The sequence below is a fragment of the Myotis yumanensis genome, unplaced genomic scaffold, assembly GCF_028538775.1.
Source record: "Myotis yumanensis isolate MYYU_CA2020_CCGP unplaced genomic scaffold, mMyoYum1.0.hap1 SCAF_6, whole genome shotgun sequence".
NCBI lineage: Eukaryota > Metazoa > Chordata > Mammalia > Chiroptera > Vespertilionidae > Myotis > Myotis yumanensis.
This window is the reverse complement of record NW_027223757.1, coordinates 35,319,002-35,344,783: the sequence shown is the minus strand read 5'-3', so window position 1 is coordinate 35,344,783 and position 25,782 is coordinate 35,319,002. Positions and strand designations below refer to the sequence as shown.

Sequence of the window (25,782 nt, the reverse complement as noted above, 5' to 3'; positions counted from 1 at the left end):
AAGTGGTCAAAATTACTAGGAGCACCCAGCCCATATTTCTCAATATGAAGTTTTGATATCCTATGTTTAAAAGGAAAAAATCCTAGCTTTTTCTTCATAGAAAGAAGCTGGAGAAGATGGAGTCCCATCTCAGAACTAAATCAAACTCTTATAAATGGTAAACTCAAGGTTTCAGAAGGTCATTGTGTGGTTGGTAAGAGGTATATGGGTCAGGAGATTCTCATTTGCTAAGCATAAAAACGTAAAATACTAACTATGCAAATTCCTTCGTAAATTTTGTAGGAGGTATAAAAATTGTTGTGGTTTTAGTCTGTATATATGTGAGTCTGTGTGCATGCCTGTGGGACCTGCTGGAGGTGCAGCTTGACTAGTTTATTTTGTGCTACTGCTGAGGATGAGGGGAGCGTGGCCCTCCAGGATGCCTCAGGAAACTTTTGGAAAAGAAAATCGTCAGTGCTTTTAGAGCCACTTCCTCCTGCTTGCATCTAATGAGGGAATATTGTGAGGATTCAGTGTGTTTTAAGCACTGGTTCAACCTCTACCAGTTAAGGCCCTAGACCAGGGGTGGGCAAACTTTTTGACTTGAGGGCCACAATGGGTTCTTAAACTGGACCGGAGGGCCGGAACAAAAACATGGATGGAGTGTTTGTGTGAACTAATATAAATTCAAAGTAAACATCATTACATGAAAGGGTATGGTCTTTTTTTTTATTCATTTCAAATGGGCCGGATCCGGCCCGCGGGCCGTAGTTTACCCATGGCTGCCCTCGACTCTTGGATTCAGAGTTTTCAGCCCAAAAGTTATATATGGCCCTCAGAAGGTTTTGTTTGGTCAGCCTGGTATTTTCCTGTTGTGGTTGCTGTTGCTTTTAATTACCCATTGAAAAATCAGGCCATTTCAACCTCTACCCCCACGCAACCCCATTTCACATTTCCAGCTACTTTTGGAAATTCTGGCTCTTTAAGACTTGTGTTCTTTAATGGTGCCAGTCAGCTGAGTTGAGCACTGCTGTGCTTCTAGACCAGCCATGACAAGTGCCTATTGATTTGTTCAGTCAGATTCCACCAGCTTTGCTCCGATGGTACTTCTCTGGCTGTATAGGCATTTAGGTTTGTGACTCCAGATTTACAGATGAGCTGAGAGTAGGCCTAAAGCAGATAGTCCTCTGGAGACGCAAAGCAAGGGATAATCATGCTGCTCCTCATTCAAATTCTGGCTCTTCAGTCTAGCTGAATGACAGCTGAAAAGTTACCTCACTGTTCTAAGTTTCAGATTCTCATCTGCAAATGCTCTCTTATAGGGTTAGTGGGGTGATGAAATGAAATTAACTTTAGTTTATTATGGAGCCTGGCACGTAGTAAGTCCTCTATGAAGATATTTTTATTGATATCTTCAACATTAGTATTAATGTGCCTGAGACAGAAGGGTAGCAGGGAATTTAAATATACATATATAACATTTCAAGGTAAGAGTTTATTTTATTCCCTTAGTAATTCTTCAAAATATTTTATCCCCCCTTGCCCCAGTTATTCCCCACCCCATATCTTTAATCCTGTTGATATGAGGGCCTATTTTTATTTTCAAGTTTGATTACCTTTTCATGTATAATTCTTTTATTTCATTTTCTGTATTTTAATATTCCACCCATTATTCAAGCCTATTTTTTCAGACTTTATTAATATATATACCTAAAATATTATAAAATTTTAGAGATAAGACTAGTTGTGTTACATATATGTGAGGGTAAAAAGCTTTTAGTAAAATGACTTTTATAATTTTAAATTGAATTCATTATTTTGTCCTACTGTCTCTACTGTCACCCCCCCCCCCCCTCCAGTATTCCTATAGAACACCGTAATAATATCCCACAGGAGCCTCCCCTTATGTACAATTTTATTTTAAAGAAATAAGGAAAAAAAGAAGTTTGTTTAATTCCTTTTTTCTTATTTAGAAAAATTAAAGTATAATTTAATGTTTCTAATAATTTGTTAGAAATTTACTTTATTAAAGCTTAATAACTGCTGTAAACCTAAAACATCCTATACTAATAAAAGACAAATATGCAAATTGACCATACTTTTGCTATGCCTTAAGCCACGCCCACCAACCAATCAGAGCGATTATATGCAAATTAACCCAACCAAGATGGCAGCCGGCAGCCATGGAGCTGGAGCGAGCAGGAGGCTTGCTTGCTCCAGTGATGGAGGAAGCCAAGGTTCCCCGCCTGCCGCGGCCTGGCTCTGAGCTCCACTGAAAGCAACAAAGTTTCAATTATAGAAGGTAAACAAACCCCAGATACCTGCTTTCAGCCAGCCGTGGCCATGGAGCTGGAGTGAGCAGGAGTGGGTTGCCCCTGGTGATGGAGGAAGCCAAGCTTTCCGCAGGCCTCCACTAAAGGCAACAAAGTTTCAATTATAGAAGGTAAATAAATCCCAGAATAAAAAAAAAAAGGAAAAAGGAGAGGCTGGGAGCTTATGTCGCCAGGGTGCTTGGCCAGCCTGAAAATGGCCCTCAGCCCCTTACCTAGACTGGCCAGGCACCCCAGTGGGGACCCCCCACCCTAAAGGCGGTGTGGCCAGCCTGAAAACAGCCATCAGCCCCTCACCCAGGCTGGCCAAACCTCCACGGGGTAGGGTCCCCGCTGGGGTGGATATCCTCTGAGGGGTCCCACACTGCAAGAGGGCATAGGCCGGGCTGAGGGACCCCCCGAGTGCACAAATTTTTGTGCACCAGGCCTCTAGTTCTTGTTATATTGATAGACAAATCAGAAGTGCTAAAAGCAAATCTGTCATCTGTTTTTACATGTTATGTAAATCAGTAAATCTTTCTAGGATAACGAAGAGCATACCAAAGATATTTTGGTATAGATTGAACATTATCTTCCTCAAAAGAAAGATGAATCTGAGAATCTAGCCACACTTTAAAAATGTGTCTCTTCTATTTTATTAGAAACAGGAACAGTAATTTCACCAGCAGGAAGTAATACAATACAAGTAAGTTTAACACTTCTTTGATTGCAGACATTTTAGATCCAAAGTAAGAATCCAAATGAGAAATAATAAACATCCAGTCCCTGATTATCCCTTTAAGTCGTGGCTGAAAGCTCTCGTAGGAGGAAGAGCTGCTGGTCCTCCGGCTGGCTTGGTGGCCCTCTCAGTGCTCTGAAGAACTTTGTACTTGGGCATCTTTGCTCTGCTGTGTCAGGCTGCTGGACAGGAGTTGATGCTCACGGCGCCGCTGACCAGGGCTGCTTTACTGAAGCTCACTGGGCGCCCATCAATCACAAAGTGACGGATGCAGCCTGTGAAGGGTCTGCCGGGGGCCAAGTGTGGTGTCAGTAGAGACTCTGAAGAAAGAAAGCAATCAAAGATGGCAATTGAGGCATTCCAAGCCCAGATATTATTTCATGGTAAAAACTGCTCACATCAGGATGATTTACATGTCAAAAATGAGATACAGTTACTTACTAATATTCTTAGGGACATAATCTGCTTTTGAAGTAATATAAACATGTGGTAATTATAAAGTTTTGCCATGTTCTTCACAATAAATTTCTAAGTATGTTTCAGCCGTCTTCCAAAACAGAAATTTGCCAGTTACATGCAAAGCCTCAGCAGTGAATTTTCAGGATCTACCTGTACTTTTTGGAGTTAATTTTACCGGAGCCCCACTTATTTTGTGTGTTTTGCTGAGAAGGGGGAAGAGATTTTAGTTTCCATACTATTTTTGGACTTGGTTAATGTTTCTATTTAATTGGTATCATTATTGTTCACCCTTAAGCCTCCACACTTTTGCCAAGCTCATAAAACATAATGAGAAAATAATGAATTCGAATAAACCAAGTTTTAATTTTTCTGAGCTCAGGGTTTAAGAACTATAAATAGGGTAGTGATAACCAGCCTAGTCTTTGTGTGGGCGAAGGGGCCCTGCGGTATGCCAGGAGAACTTTTTTATCTTAATTAGAGATCTAGAAGAAGCCTTATGCTTATTAATTGCACAGACGCAATTAAATGTGTTGGGATGATAGAAGCAATATAATTTAAAGCAATTTAAAGAGCTTAGAAATATTATAAAATTAAAATCCATTAAGCCAAAGCTTATTATTATGTACAAAAAGCTATGTGAGCAGGAGCAGATAAAAGATGCAAAATACTTAGAAATAAGTCAGGAAGGAACATAAAACAACACAGCAAATTAAACATCAAGCTGCTAGAATAAGTTTTCTATGCAATGTAGATTAAGGATACACAGAAGCTTTGTACTAAAAATAAATAATGGAAATAGCATTTCATATCTAGCATGATAATTATAAAGTTTTAGATTTGGAAGGGGCCTGAAAGATCAACTCCCCCTTTCTCTAGAGTAGTATGACTATATATATATTCTTTATGCCTGCTCAGTGTACATCATCAGAATAAAAATGAGCAAACATGAAAGACTGTAAGTCTTCTGCCCATTTTGGAGACTAGTTTTAGAACCCGGATTTTGATTCTGTCCAAGCTTACCACTTTTTAGCTCATGGGGGACGTCATCTAGAGGAAATAATTCATACAGAAATTTATGGTATGCATAATTCACGACACGACTTACTGTAGGTAATGACAATAATAAAGTGCTCCAGAACCCTAAGGTAATTGATTAATAAAATCAATACATGATTTTGAGAGTGCACATTCCTCAGGCTGAAAGCCTGGCTATATACAGGATAATTCAGGATTTTCACTAATGGAATGTAAGGTCAGATCTGTGTGTGTGTGTGTCTGTGTGCGCGCACGCGCGCGCGAGTACTTGTGGACTATAGTAACAAAATTTTTTTTACTTCTAACGTTGACGTTTAAATTATCATACAGTAAAGTTGACTTATTTTGGTGTGTACTTCATTGAATTTTAATGAATTAACTTTTTATTAATAGAAATAATGTCACCAGGGTTCCACATGGTATAGAAGAACTGATTGGGATTCTAAGAGAATTAATTTCATATGGGGGTTTTAGTTTATGCCTAATTTCCTCTAGTTATTCTGTTTCATGCCCCAGTTTCTGATGTGATCTTGGTGGAATTAATCTTGAACAGCTTAAAATGATGTAATGAATGACATCAGCTTAAACTATAATTTTTGTTTGTTCTTACAAAATTGCTTTTGTTCTAGGTTTGCTGGCATGATCCCTAGAAGGAATTAAAAGCTTTGGGCTAGTGGTTAGACACCCCCTCGCATGCTAGTTCCTGTGTGCTGGCTCATTATCTGAAATTTGCTCTTCTCTATGGCCAAGTAGCTCAGTTGGTTAGAGCATCGTCCCGATATGCCAAGGTTGCAGGTTTGATCCCTGGTCAGGGCACATATAAGAATCAACCAATGAATGCATAAACAAGAGGAACAACAAATTGATGGCTCTCTCTGTTTCTCTCTCAAAAACCTGCATGGAACAGACTGATTAATCTCAGAAGGAAAGGTGGGGGACTTGAGGAGTGGGGAGAGATTAACCAAAGAATTTATATGCATATATGTGTAACCCATGGACACAGACAATAGTGTAGTGAAGGTCGGGGGAGGGCAGGTTCGAGGTGGAGGGGTCAATGGGGGGAAAAAGGGAACATCTGTAATACTTTAAACAGAGTATTAAAACAGATAAAATTTTAAAAAAGAACACTAAAACAGCTTGAAAAAAATAGGTCATGGTGCCTGCTTCTGAGGTTTAAAACAAATGTGGGCTGTTCATATGTGTCGTCCTCTCACCATCCTGGATTACACACCATTCTTGGAAGATGACAGCAGCGATGTTACTGATGATGTTTACAGAATTGCAACTGGGAACCTCCTTTAGGACATGCCACTACATAGGAACAACAGAACTCCAGGTCTGCAACTTTTTGTGAAAATTGAGCCTAATCCTGGACAGGGAGAACACTGTATTCTCTTCTTTCCTACTAAGTAATGGAAGCAATTATCAGCGAACTTTTAGTCCAAGGTTCTCAGATCCTAGAGCAGTATTAGAAAATGAGTTTTCTTTGTGCTAGGGATAGTGTTTCACTGTGTGTCTGTGAGGAGGCTTTGTAAAGGGAAAAGAAAAAGATAAACAAATATGGCAGAGGGAGAGTAATATCTACTGGTTAGAGTGTTGGAGTATAGTTTTTTTCAGTGTTACTTCATTATAATCCTTGTATGAGGAGTCACAGGTGTCAGTATACTTTTTCCCATGAAAGGACATTGTATATAAAATCCTTATAGTTATTAGATGAATTGTGAAAACACTTGGCTCAATTCTCAAAACTATAACGGTAATGATGAGAACTTACTGTTTTTCGGATTTGGAACTTGTCCTTTTTAAACAATTCTTACCTGGAACACCTCCAACAAACACAGGCTCCCTGTGATCAACTGGTGTTGGATTCAGGGGTCCAACCACATGGTTCACTTCAGAGTCTACATCCAACTGAACCACATTTGAATCTCTAATAACTGAAATACAAGGCAAAGACTGGTCAAAGATGGCACTGAAGTGATTCATTTTCACATAAACTTATTTATCACAGCAACAGGTTTTATTCAGAATAAATCCCACACTTACTTTTATATCATTGAAAACATCAATGTCTAACCAAGCAATCATTGTGACATTTTCCTTTGCTACTCTTTTCATATAGATATTTAAGAATACTTAAGATACTGCCACATTTTTCCCCATAAGTTATGCATTATTTAAATAACTCCCTAAGGCTATTTTGGCAGCATTCATATTTTCAAATAACATGTGGATTCAATATACATTTTAGTACAATAACATTTGACTCTCTTCTCAGCTACTTCTAGACTCGCATTGATCATCTATCCCATCATATGGGTTATAGTCTAAGTTCTGCCAGCAGCGTCCCACAGGTGGGTGTGTGGAATCACTGTATAAGGAAACCCAGGACACAGCTCTCCTCACCTGTAATTCTGTGCCACCTGCCATCACAGAGACTCTGCTTCGGAGTTACTGAGGTGGAAAAGTCTCTAATGCCATTGTTGACTTTCACTATGACCTGCAAAAGACCAGGTTACATTATATATATTAATTAATTTCTCTTTATCATGATAAAACGAAATTTCTTAACTCAGAGGGAAGCATTGGTTAACAAACATCTATACATGCTTTGCAATTTGAACACAAGGGGTCACTCTGCAATAGGCTATGAAGTAGTTTAAACTGAATGCTCTGAGAAGAGAGAACAAAATAAGGACAGGAGAGATGAGGAAGAGAAAGAATAAGGTAACAGAATGAAGTCCTTTACTTTTTAAAGGTGTTAGACAAAGCACCTGTGGCATTGGCGAAGAGCATGGCCTTTGGAGCCAGACTGCCTGGGTTCATGTCCCCATGCTCCCACTTACTCTGCCAGTTTTCTCATTTGTAAAACAAGGAAGATAATAATACCCACCTCACAGAACTACTGGGGATTAAATGAATTAGTCCATATGGAGCATTTAGAATAGTGCTTTGCACATAGGAAGCACCATAGAAAGATTCATTTTATTATTATTATATGGTTTAATAGAAGGTATCAGAACTCAAAATCAGTTATATCAAGTTAGGGACACCAATGACATATGTTGCTTTTTCTTATATTTGAATGATCTCATGGAAGTTCATTAGTAATATTTTAGAATGAAAGTTGTATTTATAACAATTTTTTAAAATTTCTAGCTTTGAACATAATATATGTATGTATATACGTCTAGTATGCATAGATTCTAGATAGTTGATTTAATGTTTGTAGGTTTTGATAGTTGGGTATGTTTGCTGCTTCTGTTTGTTGTAAAAAAAAAAGGTCCAATTATTTTGTTAAAACCCTTTAATTATGTGGTTATTGTTGATGTTTTTTTAAAAACCTATGTCACATTTTCATGGCTCTTTGTTCTAATCAAATCAATTCCCAGCATATACCTAAATTTGAATCTCAATATTGCCTGCATCTAAATTTCACGTTATAGCTTCCCTGTTTTTTTCCCCACCCAGTTAGGAAAGATTGATGAAATCCTTCTGTAAAATATATCTTCTTTCGATCTAGAAGCCAAGGTCACAGGAGACAGCCTGTTAACAAAATTTTCAACACACTACCTGACCATTTTTCATGTGAACATTTAGGTACTCCCCGTTGACACTGTGGCCGTGAACAAGGGTTCCGGAACTGCTTCTGGGACGGACTTCAAAGGCAATCTCAAACTTCAATCCAATGTTGAAAGACTCATCTGTGGAGAGAAATACTAGTAGGTCTCAAGAACAGCAACCTAAATTTTGTAACTATGGTGTCGCTTCTTAAAAATATATTTTTGTATGTATATTTGAAAGTATGATGCCATTTTTAGTAGAAAAGTAGAAAGTGGAATTTTTTTTTTAAGTCAAACACACTGTGGAAAGCTCTGTGGGGAACTGAGATAGTAGCACATCACTCTTGTGGAGTATGGAGTGGGGACAGCATGTTGAAAATACGCTATGGCTGTGGGAGCTCAGGGGAGGAGGACCATTTAATATGTCCAAAGTGAGAAAGGAGGAAAGGGTACAATAGGTCCAGAGGCTGGAGTGTTTGGAGAGCACTGTGGAGGCCCGTGTGGCTGGATTGTCCTTTTAAGGGGAGGAGGAGGCATGGTGGAAGGGCTCTAGTGTGCAAATATATGGAAGTCAGACTTTATTTTGAATTCATTGAACGATAAAGCTGACTTGATGAGATCTGTCTTATAAAACAATTTTTAAACAAATAAAGATAGCTTCCACCAGTGCTGCTGATGAGCATTTTATAGGAAAGAAGAAGTGAGATCAGCAAATGCAGTTAGGAGCTGCTATTGCAGTGATGAAAGAAAATGAATTCTTCTTGAGAATAGCCTTGTTCACTCCAAGAGACCCATTGCAAACTGGGGCATCTTAGTAATGTTCATTCAATGTGTCTCCTTATAAATCACTTTTTAATTTTTCCTGCTATTAATAGTTAATGTTTATGGGGAACATAAATTGTGCTAGTTACTATGCATTTTAAGCTGTCCATGTTTCTGAGTTCTTATCACTGAAGTTTAATGAAGGGCTGAGAAATGTGAGTGTAGGTGCTTTAGTAGGGAAAAAGGAAAAGAAATATCATGAGCTAGACAAAGAGAGGAAATATTCCCTCTAGTTACTCTATTGGACATTGTGGTGGTTTAAGAAGGTCTACTTGGCTGCATTGGAATGTCTTTATTCAGGAGGAGCACAAAGTACCTAAGGGCCTTGAGAGCAGGGAATATGTGGAACATTTTATACCTTTTTCCTATCCTCTTTCACAACACCTACCCTGGTGCTCACACCTAATGGTTGTGATAAGGAATGTTCATTGGAATGTGCTGGATGGTGATTGTGTGTAGTCAGTTAAGCTTCTATTTATTTTTAGAACTTTTATGTTCCTTCACCTGGCAGAGGGACTGTCATATTGGAAGCATACAATAAAATCTGTTGAATGAGAGAGAATGTAATAGCCAAGGAGAATACAAATCTTATATAATAAAAGCCTATTATGCAAATTGACCGGTAGAATGACTAGTTGCTATGATGTGCACTGACCACCAGGGGGCAGATGCTCAATCAAGAGCTGCCCCCAGCCTGCAGGCCCCAGGCCAGCCAAGGCAGGTGCCAGTGGGGGCCCCTGATTGCCCTGCTGGTTGCCCTTCAGATTGGCTCTGATCACTGGCCAGGCCTAGGGACCCTACCCGTGCAAAAATTTCATGCACCGGGCCTCTAGTTCAGAAATAAAATTTCTGAAGGTTAGCACTGTCTGCTGCTGTTATAGCGCAAGAGGAGGAAGTGGAACTTCCTTTAGTAGGGACAATGGGTCATGCTATAAGAGAGGAGAGGAAGACCTAGAGAGCAGGTGGTCAAGAGCTGACATGGATCAGACCACATTGCAGCATAGACAATTCTAAAGGAGCCAAGATGGTCTACATCCAGAGGTTTAGAAGCTGTGGAGAAGCTCTGGTCAGGGAAAGCAATCAGGGATGGGCCTGGGTTTCTGGTTTGGAGTAGTAGGAAGGGAGGAAGTGGTCCTTGTGGAAAGAGGCCGTTTTCTAGGGCTGAGTGAGTTTGGCATTCTGAAGTTCTAACTAATGGGCCCCAATATCCCTGTTATCCAGTCCTAAGAAAGAAGTATTTCATGATTCATGTTTCTAGCATAAGTCATTGTTACCTAGAACTGCGTATCCTCCTTCTGTTGAAAAGTATGTTCCTGTTTCCATTGGACCTTCAAAACAAGGAGTCACGCTAAATGTCTGAGAAGCAGAGGTGATGGAGGCCCCATTGAGCTGGAGATTGCTGAGACAGCCACTGAAACTGTAGACTGAGTTTATCTACGGGAAGAAGACATTTCTTAAAATCCATTTTCTCAACACTCACAGATGCCCCAAAGGGAATAAAAGTGAAGGAATTTGAGTCTCGAGAGAAACCAAGTAATTCCTGATTTATCTTAGCTATCTGAATGATAAATAGTTTTCCAGGTAGTTGCTTTTTAACTAGTTCTTTTAAGCTGGAATTTTCCTTGATAATGTCAGCCTCCTGTAATTAAGTATGAAAATGTTTACGTATACCATGACCAAATAAATTGTAGTTGTGATTTTCCAAGTAAATATTAGAAATATCCTAGTTTGTTTTTCTTCAAGAATGATAGCTGTGTCCAAGATCATCTAACACTGATCAGGGCTAGCAACGTTCTTGTTAAATTTACTATGGCTAAATAAACATCAGAAAGCTCAAATTTCTGGCTCCATTGGCTGTCTTTGTGGTTGAATATTTATCATACCACAGGTCATGATAATTGCTTTTAAAATCTTTTAAAGAGGTGGTCATAAAATGGGACTACTTGCCTAATATTTAATTAAACACAAACCCCTCCTCCCTTTTCATGTTATCCCATATGTAATGAATCTTAGAAATGTATTAACTGTGTTAAAATCAAATCTATGTTTATATATGAAAATTTAGTCCTTTAATGCAGTCCCTTTATTATAAAATTGTTTTTTAAAAGTATAATATTTTAAACTTTTAAATTATAAAAATAACATATTTCTTACTCTGCCCTCACTTCTCTCAGGGTAACCATATTTCCTTGCACATTTACAAACTGTGTGTGTGTGTGTGTGTGTGTGTGTTAAGAAACAAAAATGGGATCATGGTTTACATAATTGCCTGAAAGGTTTTTTTCACTCAATAATACATAATCAAATGACTTCCTTTTTTTTTTTTTTAACCTAAAGGTATGGGTACATGCAGGATAAATAAGAATCTTCTGAAAACGTAAATTTTCATGATAATTTATACCTCTGAAACTTTTTTCATCTCACCTTTACCTAGAATTAAAAGATCACTTCTGACTTTGTAATGCCAGAGGGTGTACAACACTCACTCATCTCCAGCCAAACTACCGTTTCACTCTGGCCAGTTTCCTAATCACAGAAGGAGGGCTGGAGTAAATGATCTTCCAGCTCTAAAGGTCAACGACTCTCCCCAGTCACAACCTGGCTTACCTGGACATTTTTCACAGCTCTCCCAGGAGCAACACCTCCCAAATACATGGGACCTTTGATTTTCCAGGCAGCTCTCGTAGGAGGGAGACTCTCTTCTAAGACTCGAAGACCATCGATTACCAGTCGGCCGCTGCTCTTTTCCCGAATAAATATGACCTGGATGGAGAGAAGGTAAATAGCACATCTCCAGTACATCCTTGGATGAGGGGAAAGACCATGTTGCCTCCCCTCCCAACTTTACTATTTCAATACTGTGGGAAATCTGCAGAAATCCTTTGGAAAAGGGGTCCTTCTCTGAAGGTCAGGAGTTTGTCTATTGCTTTGAGGCTTGATTCAAAGTTACAGGCTTAACTTCTGAATGTAGCATATATTTGGCAGAGTTCTCTATCAAGCTCTTCCAGCTGGCCAGCCTACTTGCTGTCTCCTTAATCTATTGTAATTTGCTTTAAGGCAGCTTACATTGCTTACTCTTTTCATTATATACACACTGACTTGCTTCAGTACTCAGGTAGTTCTCCCTGTTATGTCCTATCTTCCTAACAGATACACTCCTCACTTTGTATCTTCCACAGCTTAGTCCAGGAAAGACATTCAGCAATTGTTGTTGAAAATCTAGAATATTAAGGCAGTAGGAAAAACACAAGTGAAAAATCCTTAGACACCAAACTTCAGTTTATGTTGGCCATTGATTCTTTGGTTAAAATAATTGCATTAAAACTGATTGGTCAAAAATTATACTCAGACTGTATCTCTTTTAAAAGAGTGTGCTTCAGGATTTTTAGAAGAAATTAATACAAGTTTTTGAAATTGAACTCTGAGCGTATGGAAACAAGTTTAAAATAGAAACTTCTAGAGAAACCAATAGTGGGGCATTAGTGCCAGTCCATTTGCCAGTGGTGAATATTTGCTGAGAATAATATTCTCTGCCTTCAACTTACATCATGCCACAATCCATCATTGTATTTCTCTTGGCTCCTAATCTTCAGTTTCTTGTGGCCAACGTTAAACATGAAAACCAAGCGGCCGTGGGCTAAGAATAGAGTCATGAAGTCATTTTCTTCCTGATCTGAGACATAGAAAATCATCCCATGGGAGGAGCGAGTTTTCAGACGAATGGAAAACTGAGATCTGGCGAATGAAAAGAAAAAGGTTGCCACGTGTGAAATGAGACTGAGGGTGGTCTCTAACTTCCCAAAGCAATACCCAGTAAGGGAGAATAAGTAAGTAGCCATTCTCTGTACTTCCAAGCAGTGTTTCTTCTAATGATCCTTTAGCATTATTAATGAAGTATGGATAAGCACTGCTAGTGCAAAAATGTAAATCCCTCTCCATTTCCTTATACAATAGGAATACATTCCACATTTAAGGAAGTGTTTCAACTAAAGATCATGTCATATCTTGCTTTAAAAATGTGGTTGCAATTAGTTTAGCAAAAATCTATGTTAAGGAAGCTTATCCATGTAGACAAAATACTAGTGATTGATTAATATGTATACGGGCATATAAACAATATGATTTGTATACTATCTAAAATACAGATGCAATTTTTCCACAGTAAAAATTAATCAATGAATAGCACATATTAAACATGGCCACCAAAGTGTGTAGAAATTAAAACTTTCTATAACTTTAGCTCCAGGCCATAGATAAAATACATTTACTAGGCTAACTTCCACATTCTTCCTGAAGGATACAAAATACTGATTTCGCCTGTTATGCAAATAGCAAATTAGAAGTTATTAGACATTTCTTATTGAATGTACTGCCTGTCTAAGCAAAAGAGCTATATAAGACCTATATAAGAATATTTTGGTGCTAAAATTTTATTTTTTAAAATATTTTTATTGATTTCAGAGAGGAAGGAAGAGGGAGAGAGATAGAAACTTCAATGATGAGAGAGAATCATTGATTGGCTGCCTCCTGCATGTTCCTTACTGGGGATTGAGCCTGAAACCTGGGCATTTGCCCTGACCGGGAATGGAACCGTGACCTCTTGGTTGATAGGTCGATACTCAACCACTGAGTCACACTGGCCTGGTTTGGGTGCTAACATTTAAAAAGGAATCTTTAATAATACTAAATAGCCTGAAGATTTGTGAAATACCAGGAAGAAATGAGGAGCTTCAGTGATAGCTTGAGGGCCAATAGAGATGATCATCTTTTTCTTATTATCTTCCCTTTTGGTGCCACGTGAATCATATTTTTTGACATCAAAATAAATACTAAATAGTGCATGATTTATACTTTCCAATAAATTACATTCTTTGTGACTTTCTTCCCCAAAGTAAGGTGCATAAAACAGCATTATCCTAGGAATTTGCTGTGTCTTATCAAAAAGAAAAGACAAAAAAAAAAAAAAAAAGACAATCAAAGAGAGAAAGATGGGGCAAATTTCAAGGACTCATCTAACCTTGATATCACCTTTTCCCCTAAACCTCCCCCCCCCCCCCCCCCCCGCAACAAATTGCTTTCAGATTGTAAGTGGGAATGCTTCTGAACTGCTGGAAGGTTGATAAGGAAAGACCCTGGAAATACACATATGCAAATAAAGATGAAGACTGGTCAGGGTATTACATTTCTGGAGAGATAGTATGTTACTTTACTTTTCACCAAAATCTCCTTTCAAGTGCTCAAACTCTTGGCGGCTGTTGGCGGTTCCTCCGTACTGATAGGCGTGCTCTATTGCTCTAGGGCTGTTGGAGAGGTGGCAGTGAGAGTCTCTTGGAGCATTCTTCTCTAGGAATTTCAGGCCAATAGGATCTCTTGAAGGTGCATCTTTATTTTTCTCTCCCTATAAGAATAGGAAATAAATGATACTAAGGGATAAAAGTGACATACCAATAGCAAAAATTCATTTGTTATTTTTCCTTATCCAACAACAACAACAATAATAAAACAAAGTGTGCACTATTTGTGCATTTCCCATTAATGATATGGTTACTCATGCTTACCACTATAAGCAAATGACAGCAGGAGATGAAGCAGTAACAGCAACAGGCAACAATACAGTATGTTAACAAATCCAAAATTCTAGTCTATGATAGTAAAGCAGAATTAAACTGAAGCTATAAGGATAATGTTCTATCATTTATTTTTTATTATTTTTAAAAATATGTTTTTATTGATTTCAGAGAGGAAGGGAGATAGAGAGATAGAAACATCAATGATGAGAGAGAATCATCAATTGGCTGCTGGGACGGACTTCAAAGGCAATTTCAAACTTCAATCCAATGTTGAAAGACTCATCTGTGGAGAGAAATACTAGTAGGCCTCAAGAACAGCAACCTCAATTTTGTAACTATAGTGTCGCTTTGTAAAAATATATTTTTGTATGTATATTTGAAAGTATGATGCCTTTTTTAGTAGAAAAGTAGAAAGTGGAATTTTTTTTATGTCAAACACACTGTGGAAAGCTCTGTGGGGAACTGAGATAGTAGCACATCACTCTTGTGGAGTATGGGGTGGGGACAGCATGTTGAAAATACTCTATGGCTGTGGGAGCTCAGGGGAGGAGGACCATTTAATATGTCCAAAGTGAGAAAGGAGGAAAGGGTACAATAGGTCCAGAGGCTGGAGTGTTTGGAGAGCACTGTGGAGGCCCGTGTGGCTGGATTGTCCTTGTAAGGGAAGGAGAAGGCATGGTGGAAGGGCTCTAGTGTGCAAATATGGAAGTCAGACTTTATTTTGAATTCATTGAACGATAAAGCTGACTTGATGAGATCTGTCTTATAAAACAATTTTTAAACAAATAAAGATAGCTTCCACCAGTGCTGCTGATGAGCATTTTATAGGAAAGAAGAAGTGAGATCAGCAAATGCAGGTAGGAGCTGCTATTGCAGCGATGAAAGAAAATGAATTCTTCTTGAGAATAGCCATGCTCACTCCAAGAGACCTATTGCAAACTGGGGCATCTTAGTAATGTTCACTCAATATGTCTCCTTATAAATCACTTTTTAATTTTTCCTGCTATTAATAGTTAATGTTTATGGGGAACATCAATTGTGCTAGTTGCTATGCATTTTAAGCTGTCCATGTTTCTGAGTTCTTATCACTGAAATTTAATGAAGGGCTGAGAAATGTGAGTGTAGGTGCTTTAGTAGGGAAAAAGGAAAAGAAAGTAATATCATGAGCTAGACAACTTTTTTTAGGGATCATGCAGGAGGCAGCCAATTGATTGATCCCTAAAAAAAGTTGGCAATAAAATAACGTAGAGTATCAATCAATTATATATTATAGGCAATAAATAAATATTGTAGGCAACAATAAATATTATAGGCAACAATATCACTTTAACACACACATATTATTATTTACACATGCTGTGCAAAACGTTAAAATACCTAGCAACAGCTTCAAAATATTTTTTGGTAATAAGCTATGTAGTAAACGTTTATGGGACAGGAGATAGAACAATTTAAAAAATTACCTGTGCTTTAAAATTGCACTGCTGATTTTAAAATTTAGAGTTGTGAAATTACGGTTATTTAGTCTTACTTTTTGAAGCAAAAGTAAATGCAAATAAATTTGATCATTCAGGCATTGATTCATTTATTCAAGCAAGTGTTTATTGATTACCTAATAGAAGTGATGGAGAAAGAAATCAATGTTTCTGTAAGCCTTCCATGGGCAGTGGTGTGTGGTGGGGAATAGAAAAGTGAGTGAGAAATGGTTGCCTGGATTTTAAGAAACTGAAAATCTATTTGAAGAATGGATATATAAATAGCAAATTGGAAGGCAGGTTGTTACCAGGTAGAAAGAACCTTAGATGAGTTGCTGGAGCTTGGGGTTTTATTTTTTAGGTGGTGAGGAGCCCCATAGGTTTGAAAAGTGGGGAGTGGTGTGATTTGACCCACTTAGGAAGAAAGCTTGCAACAAAGGAAGGGAAGAGAGGAGGGGAAATGTTTGTAGTAGAGAGAACTGGAGAACACAGCAAATCAGGATGACATCCAGGATTAGACAGGGGGGAAAATCCTGGTTCCAGATTATTGAATGAACTCACACCTTTAGTTTTCACCCCTCCCTACTTCCCATTGAAATATCAAAAGAACTATACACATTAAAATAATATCCATCATAGTCCTGAAATCTAGGAGGGTTTCTAAGAACAAAGCAGTGTAAAAATTTCCAGGAGATGTTTCCAAGAGATAGCATAAGATTCATGGTTTGATATCTCAGTCCGGTTCTGGCCCTGGAGAATCTAAGGGTGGTCGTTAGATTAGAGAAAGTGGGGTGGTGCTTGGAGACTCAACCTCCTAAGGAAAAACCCACCTGGTTCCACCGTCCCCTCTTCCCTTCCTCACATAGGAGTCAGGACTCAGAACCTGGTTCTCAGGTACAGACGCAGGTTTTTCTCTTGGGGGAGTAAATACGTGCAGTTACCAATGTTCTTTTGGCCCAGGCCCTCATCATCCCAGTCATGAGCGGGCAGAATGGGATGGAGTGGGGCTTCCTGGAAACTTCCCCTCTAACATATCTTTGGAAACTTCCCCAAACTCCATGCTGTATTCCAACCTCAGTGGAGCAGCATGCCTTATAATGGGAGATATGATCACGTTTGCCTCATCGAAGGGCATAGGAAATGCCTCATCGAAGGTTGGGGTGAGAGATTGGTGGGGGACTGGGAGTTTTCTCCAATTCTGGCTATTCCTGATTCTCTCCATTTCTACGGGGATGATCTCACTCTTTCTCAGTCAGTGCATCCACTTAACTACGGGAGGAGCGACAGTGACTTAGATCACAGGGGCTCAGCAAAGCAGGAGGTTACTGGACCATGACAGTCTCAATTCACCAGCCCTGCCTTTCTCTGCTTCAATGTGGGAATATATGGACTAGGATCTGTTTCTTGTCTGCTGAGAAAATTAGTGAACTCTGATATCTTTATATATGGCAACTAAATACCATAAACCCTCTGTGGATATATGCTCTGAATATTAATTGTAATAACAAGAGAAGTTATAATTTAATCAAGTACTTCATTACCATATAATAGAGACTCAGCTTATTATTTAAAATGGCTATGTGTGTGGGGATTCTCCCTGAACCCCATTAGACTCCGACTTTATCAATGTAATTTATTTTTCTGAGGGTCTATTAGTTGCAATCCAATTGGTGGCACCAATTTCAATTTAGCAAGATTATTTTGTTTCAGACAATAGCCAAACTAGTTAAGGTACTTAAGAAAAAGAGGGCAATGTGTTATAAAGCTATGGTAGTATCTTAAGAACACAATCCAAGGGAAGATAGTAGAGTGGGTCCTACCAGGGACAAGAATCAGGAATTAGAAAGCTAGGAAGAATCAAGACACTCCTTTTCTGGATGTTTCTGGAATCTCAGCTTTGTTTTTCTCAGAGTGTCTGTTATCATTCTTCTTTCTCTGCAGGGCAGCTTTCTGCCTTTTTCTCTTCTTTATCTGAGCATGATTAACACAGAGCTCTTAGGTTTGCATGTTTTCTAGTCAATGACCAGCCCAGAGGCGTCTCTTTGGGTTCTGAGTTTCCAAGAAGAGAACATGATGGCTCAGCTGAGTTGACATGATGTACCCTGGTCCAATCATCTATATCAAGGTAGATGAAGTCACAAAACTAAAATACTGGGACCCCCAGTAGGGAGGGAATCAGTTTTCAGAGAAGGGAGTAGTTGGCCAGATATCTGGACTGTCTATTATAATGTAGAGAACGTTTATTATCACATTAAACACCAAATGAGGAGATACTTTCCCAATTAAATTTGAAAACATAAATATCACAAAAAAATTTCAGGCAGGAACATAGTAGTAAGATAAGTACTCTTATATACTCATGAGGAAATATAAAATAACTTTTACCTTTCTGGAAAGTAATTTGTTTTGATCCAATAATTCTGCCTCTAGGAATATATCCTAACAAGTTATTTAGTAATATGATTAAAGATTAATGTACTATGATCTTCATCTATAAAAGAGAAGAAACTGGAAACAACTGAGAGTCTATTCGTGGTTAAATTAATTATAATAAATGCATAAAATGGAATATTAGTAAGTTATTGTGAAATTAAATTATTATGAGGCCTAATTGCTATGATTCAGCCTTGATGAAAACTTAAACCTGAGGCCACAAGTTTTTCTTGGTAGCTATTTAAGGAGCTTTTGATAAAAGGGCAAATACAAGGGAAGATTAGAAAACACTGACCTTCTAATTATTAAAAAATATAAGTGAAATCTATAGTGATTTTGTGTCTTATTACAAAATTGAGTTTCTAAGACTTTTTACCATAAAGACTAAGAGGCTATTATAATATTGAAAAGTTTGTGTTAATAGTTCCAATAGCAACTATTGATTATAACCTTGAGATGATGAATGTTTGTTTAGGAAATTACATTTGATAGACAGCTTCATCCAGAAAACTGTATTCATTTAAAGGGATAAACTGTGTTTGCTTTAGAAGGTTGATCTTCCTCATCAGCCTATGACATTAACCTGCTGTCTACAATCACCTGACAATGTTCAAGTCCCCGCTAAAAAATTCTCAGGATAAATCTTTTAGTATCAGTATATAAAGGTGACAGTAAGATTTCATCAGAATTTAATAATCTCCTCTGAAAAAATCCTTCAAAGTATCCTCTAACAAAATCCTTCATAAAAATAAATGAAATTATTTATCTGCCTGAATCACTTTATAAAGTTTTCCATGTGAAATTCAGATAAGAATCCCAAAAAACTTCTAAGATTTGATTATACTAGTACATGAACAAAATTATTAACATTGATTAAGAAATCATGTATGAACAAAGGGAAGTTTCATGGGGATTCTAAAAAGTGTTCTACTGTAAGCTGAACTATATGGTCAGTGAAAAACCAAGCTATAATGGGCAGTGAAAAACCATCCGAAGTGAGAAGCTGGGGGTGGGGGTGGGGGGCGGGGTGCTTCCCTCTGCTGATAGTTCAAAAGCCAGCCTTGGAAAGAAATCACTTCTTCCCCTGCAAAGATGCTCAATCTCACTGGCATTCAAGAATATGTAAACCACAATCAGATGCCAACTTTGCCCATTAAATTGACTACATTATAAAAATGTGACCATATCCAGTGTTAGCAATTGTGTGAAACAATAGGTTTTTTTCAAATGTCATTTGTGAGACTCTAAGTCAGTATTGCAAATGCACATTCCCTTAATCTAAGCAATTCCACTTTTAGGAACACTCCTGAGACTTTATAGAAATATAACAGCTCACGGTTACCCAATGTTTACTCCAAGCCAGGCACTGTGTTAAGAGCATTTCATGCATCAACTCATTTAATCCTTATAGCAACTCTATGATGCAGATTGCTACATATTTATTGAACACCTATTATGTGCATAGGCTTTTAGGATAAATCAATGAACAAAACAAAGGGGCTTGTATTCTAGCTGAGGAGACAGACAATAAAGGAGCTGCCGCCAGGTCTGCCCATCTGCCATGGATGATCGTGTGGAACTGCTCGGGCTTCTGATCAAGAGGAACCAGTAGGCGTTCAGCACCGAACCCAGTAACCTGAAGGCCCGAAACTCCTTTCGCTACAAAGGGCTCATTCACCGCAAGATGGTGGGCGTGGAGCTGGCGTCCACGGCAAAGGTGTGGTGGTCATTATGAAGCGGAGATCAGGCCAGCGAAAGCCGGCCACCTCCTACCTGCAGACCACCTTCAACAAGAACACGCGGGCCACCCTGAGCAGCCTCCGGCACATGATCCGCAAGAACAGGTACCACCAGGATCTGCGCAGCCAGGAGCCTGTGATGGTGAAGAGGAAGCGGGCCCGCCCCACCAAGAGCTCCTGAGCACCCCTCCCCCTAAAGCAATAAAGGTATCAGCCAGCTCTCCTAAAAACAAACAAACAAACAAAAAAACCCCATAATAAATAAAGTATATAATCAATTAAAATATGGCAAATGCTATGGGAAAAAGAACCAGAAAAAGGAAGCCAGTAGTACTGTGGAAGGCAGGAGGAAGGCTGTGGTGTAAAGTAAGCCTCACTGAGCACATGAGAGTTGAGTAATCCTAGAAAGAGGAGGAGGAGCGATCTGTGCAGACACTGGGGAAAGAGTGGTCTAGGCAGAAGGAAAGCTGCAGTAAAGACCATAAGGCTGGAGTGTCCATAGTCCACTCTAGGAATAGCCAGGAGATCAGTGTGGGGAGAAGAGCTGGTGAGGAAAAGGGGCCTGGGTAGTAATATAAGGCCACTCATGACGATGTAGGAACGTGGGCTTTTGTTCTGAGTACAGCTGGGGTCCACTTTGAGCAGAGGAGTGACATACTGTGCCTTATATAAGGTTCAAAAAATGTATACACACTTTGAATGATTATAAAAGTCAGTGTTTATTAACATACAGTTCATTTTCAGACTTTAAAAGAATCCGCAGAAATGAATACTTTTGTCAACGCCTATTTTCAAACTGATGACTGTTCTGGTCCAGGCACTGCTGATAACTCAAAGCAATGGAATCGCAAACATTAAGAATCATTTTGTTTGGTATTTGTGCACCCTCAATCCGTCAACTGTTGCCGGTTTTGTGCCATAAATTTTATCATTTATGTGTCCCCATAAAAAGTCTAGTGGATTAATTTTCTTTGTTCAAAGCTTAGTCTGGCTTCACCCATTATTTCAAATCAGTTAAACCTGAAAAGGAGTGAAAATTCAGTGAGTTATCACCTTACAAATACAGGGTATCCCAAAAAGTGTATACACACTTTGAATAATTATAAAGGCAGTGCTTGTACTACAACTGTGTTTTCAAATTCCCAGTAGCATTTTAGGACGAATTTCAATTATTCAAAGCTTAATCTGGCTGAAAAGAAAGAGACATCAATTGAGCTATCAGCTGTGAAAGTGTGTACACATGTTTTTGGGATATGCTGTGTTTATAAGGCTCTGGCCCTTGTGTTGAGAAGAAACTCTTGAGAAACCATACAGAAGCAGGGAGGCCTGGTAAGAGGCTATTGCCACAATACAGATGTGAGGTGACGGTGGCTTGGACCAGGTGAGAACATTGGAACCTGAGCTTATTGTTAAAATCGGACCAGGAAGGTGTGGGCAGTGGGTGGGAAAGGTTAGACTAAAAGAATGAGAAAGAAGGGTAGCCAGAGGATGCAATGGAAGAACTCAAGGTTCGATGATGGAGCAGCTCTGGTTGATGCCACAGATCGATTATACATGTGAGTGGTTGAAGTGAAGGTGAAGGAACGAGGGGGAAATAAGGGTAAGGTCAGAAACTTTAACAATTTCCGTGATTGTGACAAAAGCCTGCCATTGTTACACAAAAGCAAATAAATAGTACTAATAATATGATATATACATATCAATTGTTAAGCATGGAGCAGTTTTAACCATGCTAGTGAAAAGTAGTTGGAAGTATGAGTAAAAGCTGATTCAAACTGTTTCTTTAGGAACAAGAATTGATGCTACAAAGCCAGTGAGTTGGAATATCTGCTACTACAAGAACCTTATCTTTGTATAGTTGCAAATGAGAGTAAATTCTACAAAACATCAGTGTCTGGAGTTGCATGCGTGGAACCCTAGGGCGTTCGGGCACTCGGCACAGCATTAACTTTTACCTTTCTATTCTGACTTGTTTTAGGCTTTGAGGAATTTTTTCCTTTTTTGTGAAGGAGCAACAATGGCGAATTTTCAATGGGACACTCGTAAAGGGAAGTGTGGACCTTTTCAGAGTACCGCTGGAAATCTTCGACCTCCACATCTCTGTCCAACCTGTGTTTGTAACAAAGGGGAGAAAAACCTTACAAATGTTGTTCAGAATTACATAATGAAAACTACGGAAGTCAGAGAAATGAGCAATTAAAACAATTCTTGTGTGTGTGATGATCTTTATTCATCAACCACTATTTTAATCAGAATATTTAAAATGATCATTTAACCAATTAATTAATAACTTCATGCCTGGTACCAACACATTCTGACAGATGAACGTCGTTTCCCTCAACACACCCTGGATGACTGCGGCCGCCTCTGTATTACTCAATCTGTGTTAAATTCCTCCCTTGCTAGTTCTTGTACTCAGGGAGCCCTCACTGTCTTTGTTAAGGACCTAGATTAATGGCTTTGTTTAAAGTCAGGCAGTAAATTAAGAACACTTTCTTAAACCTGTAACAAGGATCTGGGTATGTTGCTCTGTACTCTATCATTAATAAGATGTACAGAAATAATCACATCTAATATTTACAGCTTGCTGTATGCCAGGTGCTTTATGCCCATTATCTCATTTAATCCTCATAACAAGCATCCCAGGCAGGCACTATTATTATCTGAATTTGCAGGTGAATAAAAAAAGGCTTACTTTGCCAAAGTCAAATAGAAATTAAAGGGCTAGAAAAGCTAATTACAAACCTAAGTATGTCAGTTGCTCAAGCCGATACAAGCTTCTAATGACTGCCCTAATGCCTCTGATAAATTTCATAGTTCTGTTTGAATAATGCAAATATTTTCATTATTGACTTGATCTTCTTTGTTAACCATGTGGGATTATAAAAAAATAAAAATATCATACCTGGTAAAGTAGGCATTACTTATACAGCCGGTAAAATTAGCATACTGGGGACTGATGGGCGAGCCACCGAAGTAAAACTTCTTTTCATCTACTTGTGTGTGTTCCGCTTTCCCTTTGGTAGGATTCTTACTCCCAAGTCTGCTTTTATCTACTATCAGTTCATATCTGCAAGAGAAAAAGCATCTTTACAGCCCACATACCTAGCAGTCTACCTTGAGTGCCACTCTGGGTTGCAGGTGTTCTCAGGGAATTGCAATGGGACATCTGGTTAATAGAAGGACAGTAGCTTTCCAGACTCTTTCTGAGGCCTAGGATGAAACGACAGAATGTTTCCATACACAGAAAAGGCCCTCCAAACCAGGATTAGAATTTAAACACATAAAAGAAGTTAAGAGGATTAGTCATCAGCATTGTTTTTGTTGTTTGCTTTTCTTTTTGGTGGAAAAAAAAATCAGGACCTACCTTCCTCCTGGTGATCATTTACACATGCTTGTGGGAGATTATTTTCATTGTAAAGCCTAATGAATGGTTTTGGTCCTGATTGGACATGGAGTCCTGAAAAGACCTATTAATGTTTTCCTTTGATGGAGGGCTCCACGGAAGTGGACATAGAATAGGAGCAGTCTACAACAGAGGTTCATGTCTTATCCCAGGAAGCTTCTTATTATGGAAAAGAAATTCAGTATCACATATTTTAAAGATAAAATTAGAGATTTTAAAATGGGACCATAAGTATTCCATTCTCAACTGCCAGATGTACAACTAAATGAAACCAACATTTGTTGAGCTCCTTTATGCAGAACACTGCCCTCCACTGAATCAGGCACTTTCCTCAAGGAGATTATAGTCTATGGTTTTTGTTTGTTTGTTTGTTTTATTTTTGTTGAGAGCATTACACATGTCTCTCATTTTCCTCCTTTGCCCACCTCCACGCAGCTCCCACCCTACCCCAGGCATTTACTGCACTATTGTCTGTGTCCAGGGGCTATGCGTGTCTTTATATAAATTCTTTGGTTAATCTCTTCCCACCCACCCTATCTTCCTTCTGAGATCTGTCAGTCTGTTCCATGCTTCCATGTCCTTGGCCTATTTTTACTGTGTGTGTGTGTGTGTGTGTGTGTGTGTTATATTTTTGTTAAGTAATTTCATAGTGACTTATTTTGCATGTCTTGAAAATTAAGAGCAATTTTTTTTAAAGGAGGTAAGTAGCTCCTTCCATCATTTTTCTAAACACTAGAAAAGTAATAGAATAGCCAATTATTCATAGTGGTCATTTGGCAGAATCATGCCTGACAAATAAGGCCATCACATGGAAAGAATAAATCTTGAGGACCGTACCTTGCAGGTGAGACAGAGGTAATGATGAAGTGTGACAGCCCGTCATTGTACTGCTTATCTGCCGATTGCACCTTGATTCCCTTTACGTTCATGGTCACAGTGCCATTATCCAACGAAATGGAGAACATGTCTGACTGAAATGCAAGCACAGGTTTTTAAGTAGGGAGCCAGGTATCCAAAAGAACATGTTTTTAACATTTACTTAATGTTATTGCTTGAAGGAACATCCACTATGAAGGAAGTTTGCTTGTAAAATACTCTTTATGAATAACAATAAAAACAAAATACTTGATTGCTTGTATTGGTGTTGCCTATAAAATTAGACATGTTTCAATGGAAAAATAAATCTCCTATATACATTTAGAACTAAAACCTCTGGTGATTTTGTCATGTTGAGAGTTGCCTACTCTATCATGTCTCCCTTTAATCCCTTTTGAAAGGGCAATATTTGAATCCCTTTGGGAATGTGGCTAGATTACCAGACAAAAGTTAATTTGCTAGTTTGGCCTCTTAAATATTTCACTTTTCATCTATAGATGCAGGAGAGAAATTTTAAATAAAAGCAGGTTAACATCTCTTTTTCTGAATTTGCTTATCATTTGTCTTAAAATATTGGCAAAATGATAATCTTGCTTCTCTTCCCTTATATGGGCACCAAACTCTACAGTTAGCCCAGCACATATTACTTTTTGGGGGATGACAGTGCTATTTAATTAACCATGGTAATCTGAGGCAGGTTATGTAACAGAGGTTCTACAAAGCGCTTTGAGTAAATTCTCACAGATGCTACTGGTTTAAATTCAATTCAATATAAATGTGATAGATACAAAGTAATAAATATGAAAAGTGAAAGCTGCTATTATGGCCTGGTCCATCAGTGTAGCTCTTGGTCCTTTTCAGAGATAAATCGGTTGAATCTTAGCATCATTAAACCTGTACAGATCTTATTTGATTCTTCTTTTTAAATATATATTTTTATTGATTTTAGAGAGAGGAAGGAAGAGTAATGGAGAGATAGAAACATTGATGAGAGAGAGAAACATCAACAACTATCTGCTGCCTCCTGCATGCCCCCTACTGGGGATCGGGCCCAAAACCTGGACATGTACCCTGACCAGGAATCTAACCATGACTTTCTGGTTCATGGGTCAACGCTCAACCACTGAGCCACACCAGCCAGGCTTTTTTATTCTTCAAATAAGATGTCTTTAAGCTGAGCTCAAGTGTTCTGTAGCAAATGCATGAAGAGAAAAGTATGTTCTTTTTACTATTTTATAAGTTGAATCACACATATGTTTATTCTTAACATACAGTGGTTCTTAACATTTTTTGTGCTGTGGACTCCTGTGGCAATTTGGTGATACATATGGACCCATTCATAAAATAATGTTTTAATATGCATACAACAAAATGTAT

General features: G+C 38.5%; 1 protein-coding gene and 1 pseudogene across 2 annotated transcripts in view; one reads left to right on the top strand and one right to left on the bottom strand.

Annotated features, from left to right (window-relative positions):
* Positions 1 to 2,927: 2,927 nt before the first annotated feature.
* Positions 2,928 to 25,782, bottom strand: part of LAMA4 (laminin subunit alpha 4) — a 133,990-nt gene continuing 111,135 nt past the window's right edge. For both annotated transcript variants that reach the window (XM_070417879.1, XM_070417880.1), the window contains exons 29-39: positions 24,367 to 24,500; positions 23,029 to 23,193; positions 22,079 to 22,232; positions 14,117 to 14,304; positions 12,452 to 12,641; positions 11,514 to 11,669; positions 10,181 to 10,340; positions 8,095 to 8,225; positions 6,928 to 7,021; positions 6,339 to 6,458; positions 2,928 to 3,347 (exon numbers count right to left, since the gene is read on the bottom strand). In XM_070417879.1, coding sequence (XP_070273980.1) covers positions 3,202 to 3,347; positions 6,339 to 6,458; positions 6,928 to 7,021; positions 8,095 to 8,225; positions 10,181 to 10,340; positions 11,514 to 11,669; positions 12,452 to 12,641; positions 14,117 to 14,304; positions 22,079 to 22,232; positions 23,029 to 23,193; positions 24,367 to 24,500 — 1,638 coding nt within the window. In that variant the 3' untranslated portion in view covers positions 2,928 to 3,201. The remainder of the gene's footprint in view (positions 3,348 to 6,338; positions 6,459 to 6,927; positions 7,022 to 8,094; positions 8,226 to 10,180; positions 10,341 to 11,513; positions 11,670 to 12,451; positions 12,642 to 14,116; positions 14,305 to 22,078; positions 22,233 to 23,028; positions 23,194 to 24,366; positions 24,501 to 25,782) is intronic.
* On the top strand, positions 17,039 to 20,304 carry LOC139012779 (large ribosomal subunit protein eL28-like; annotated as a pseudogene).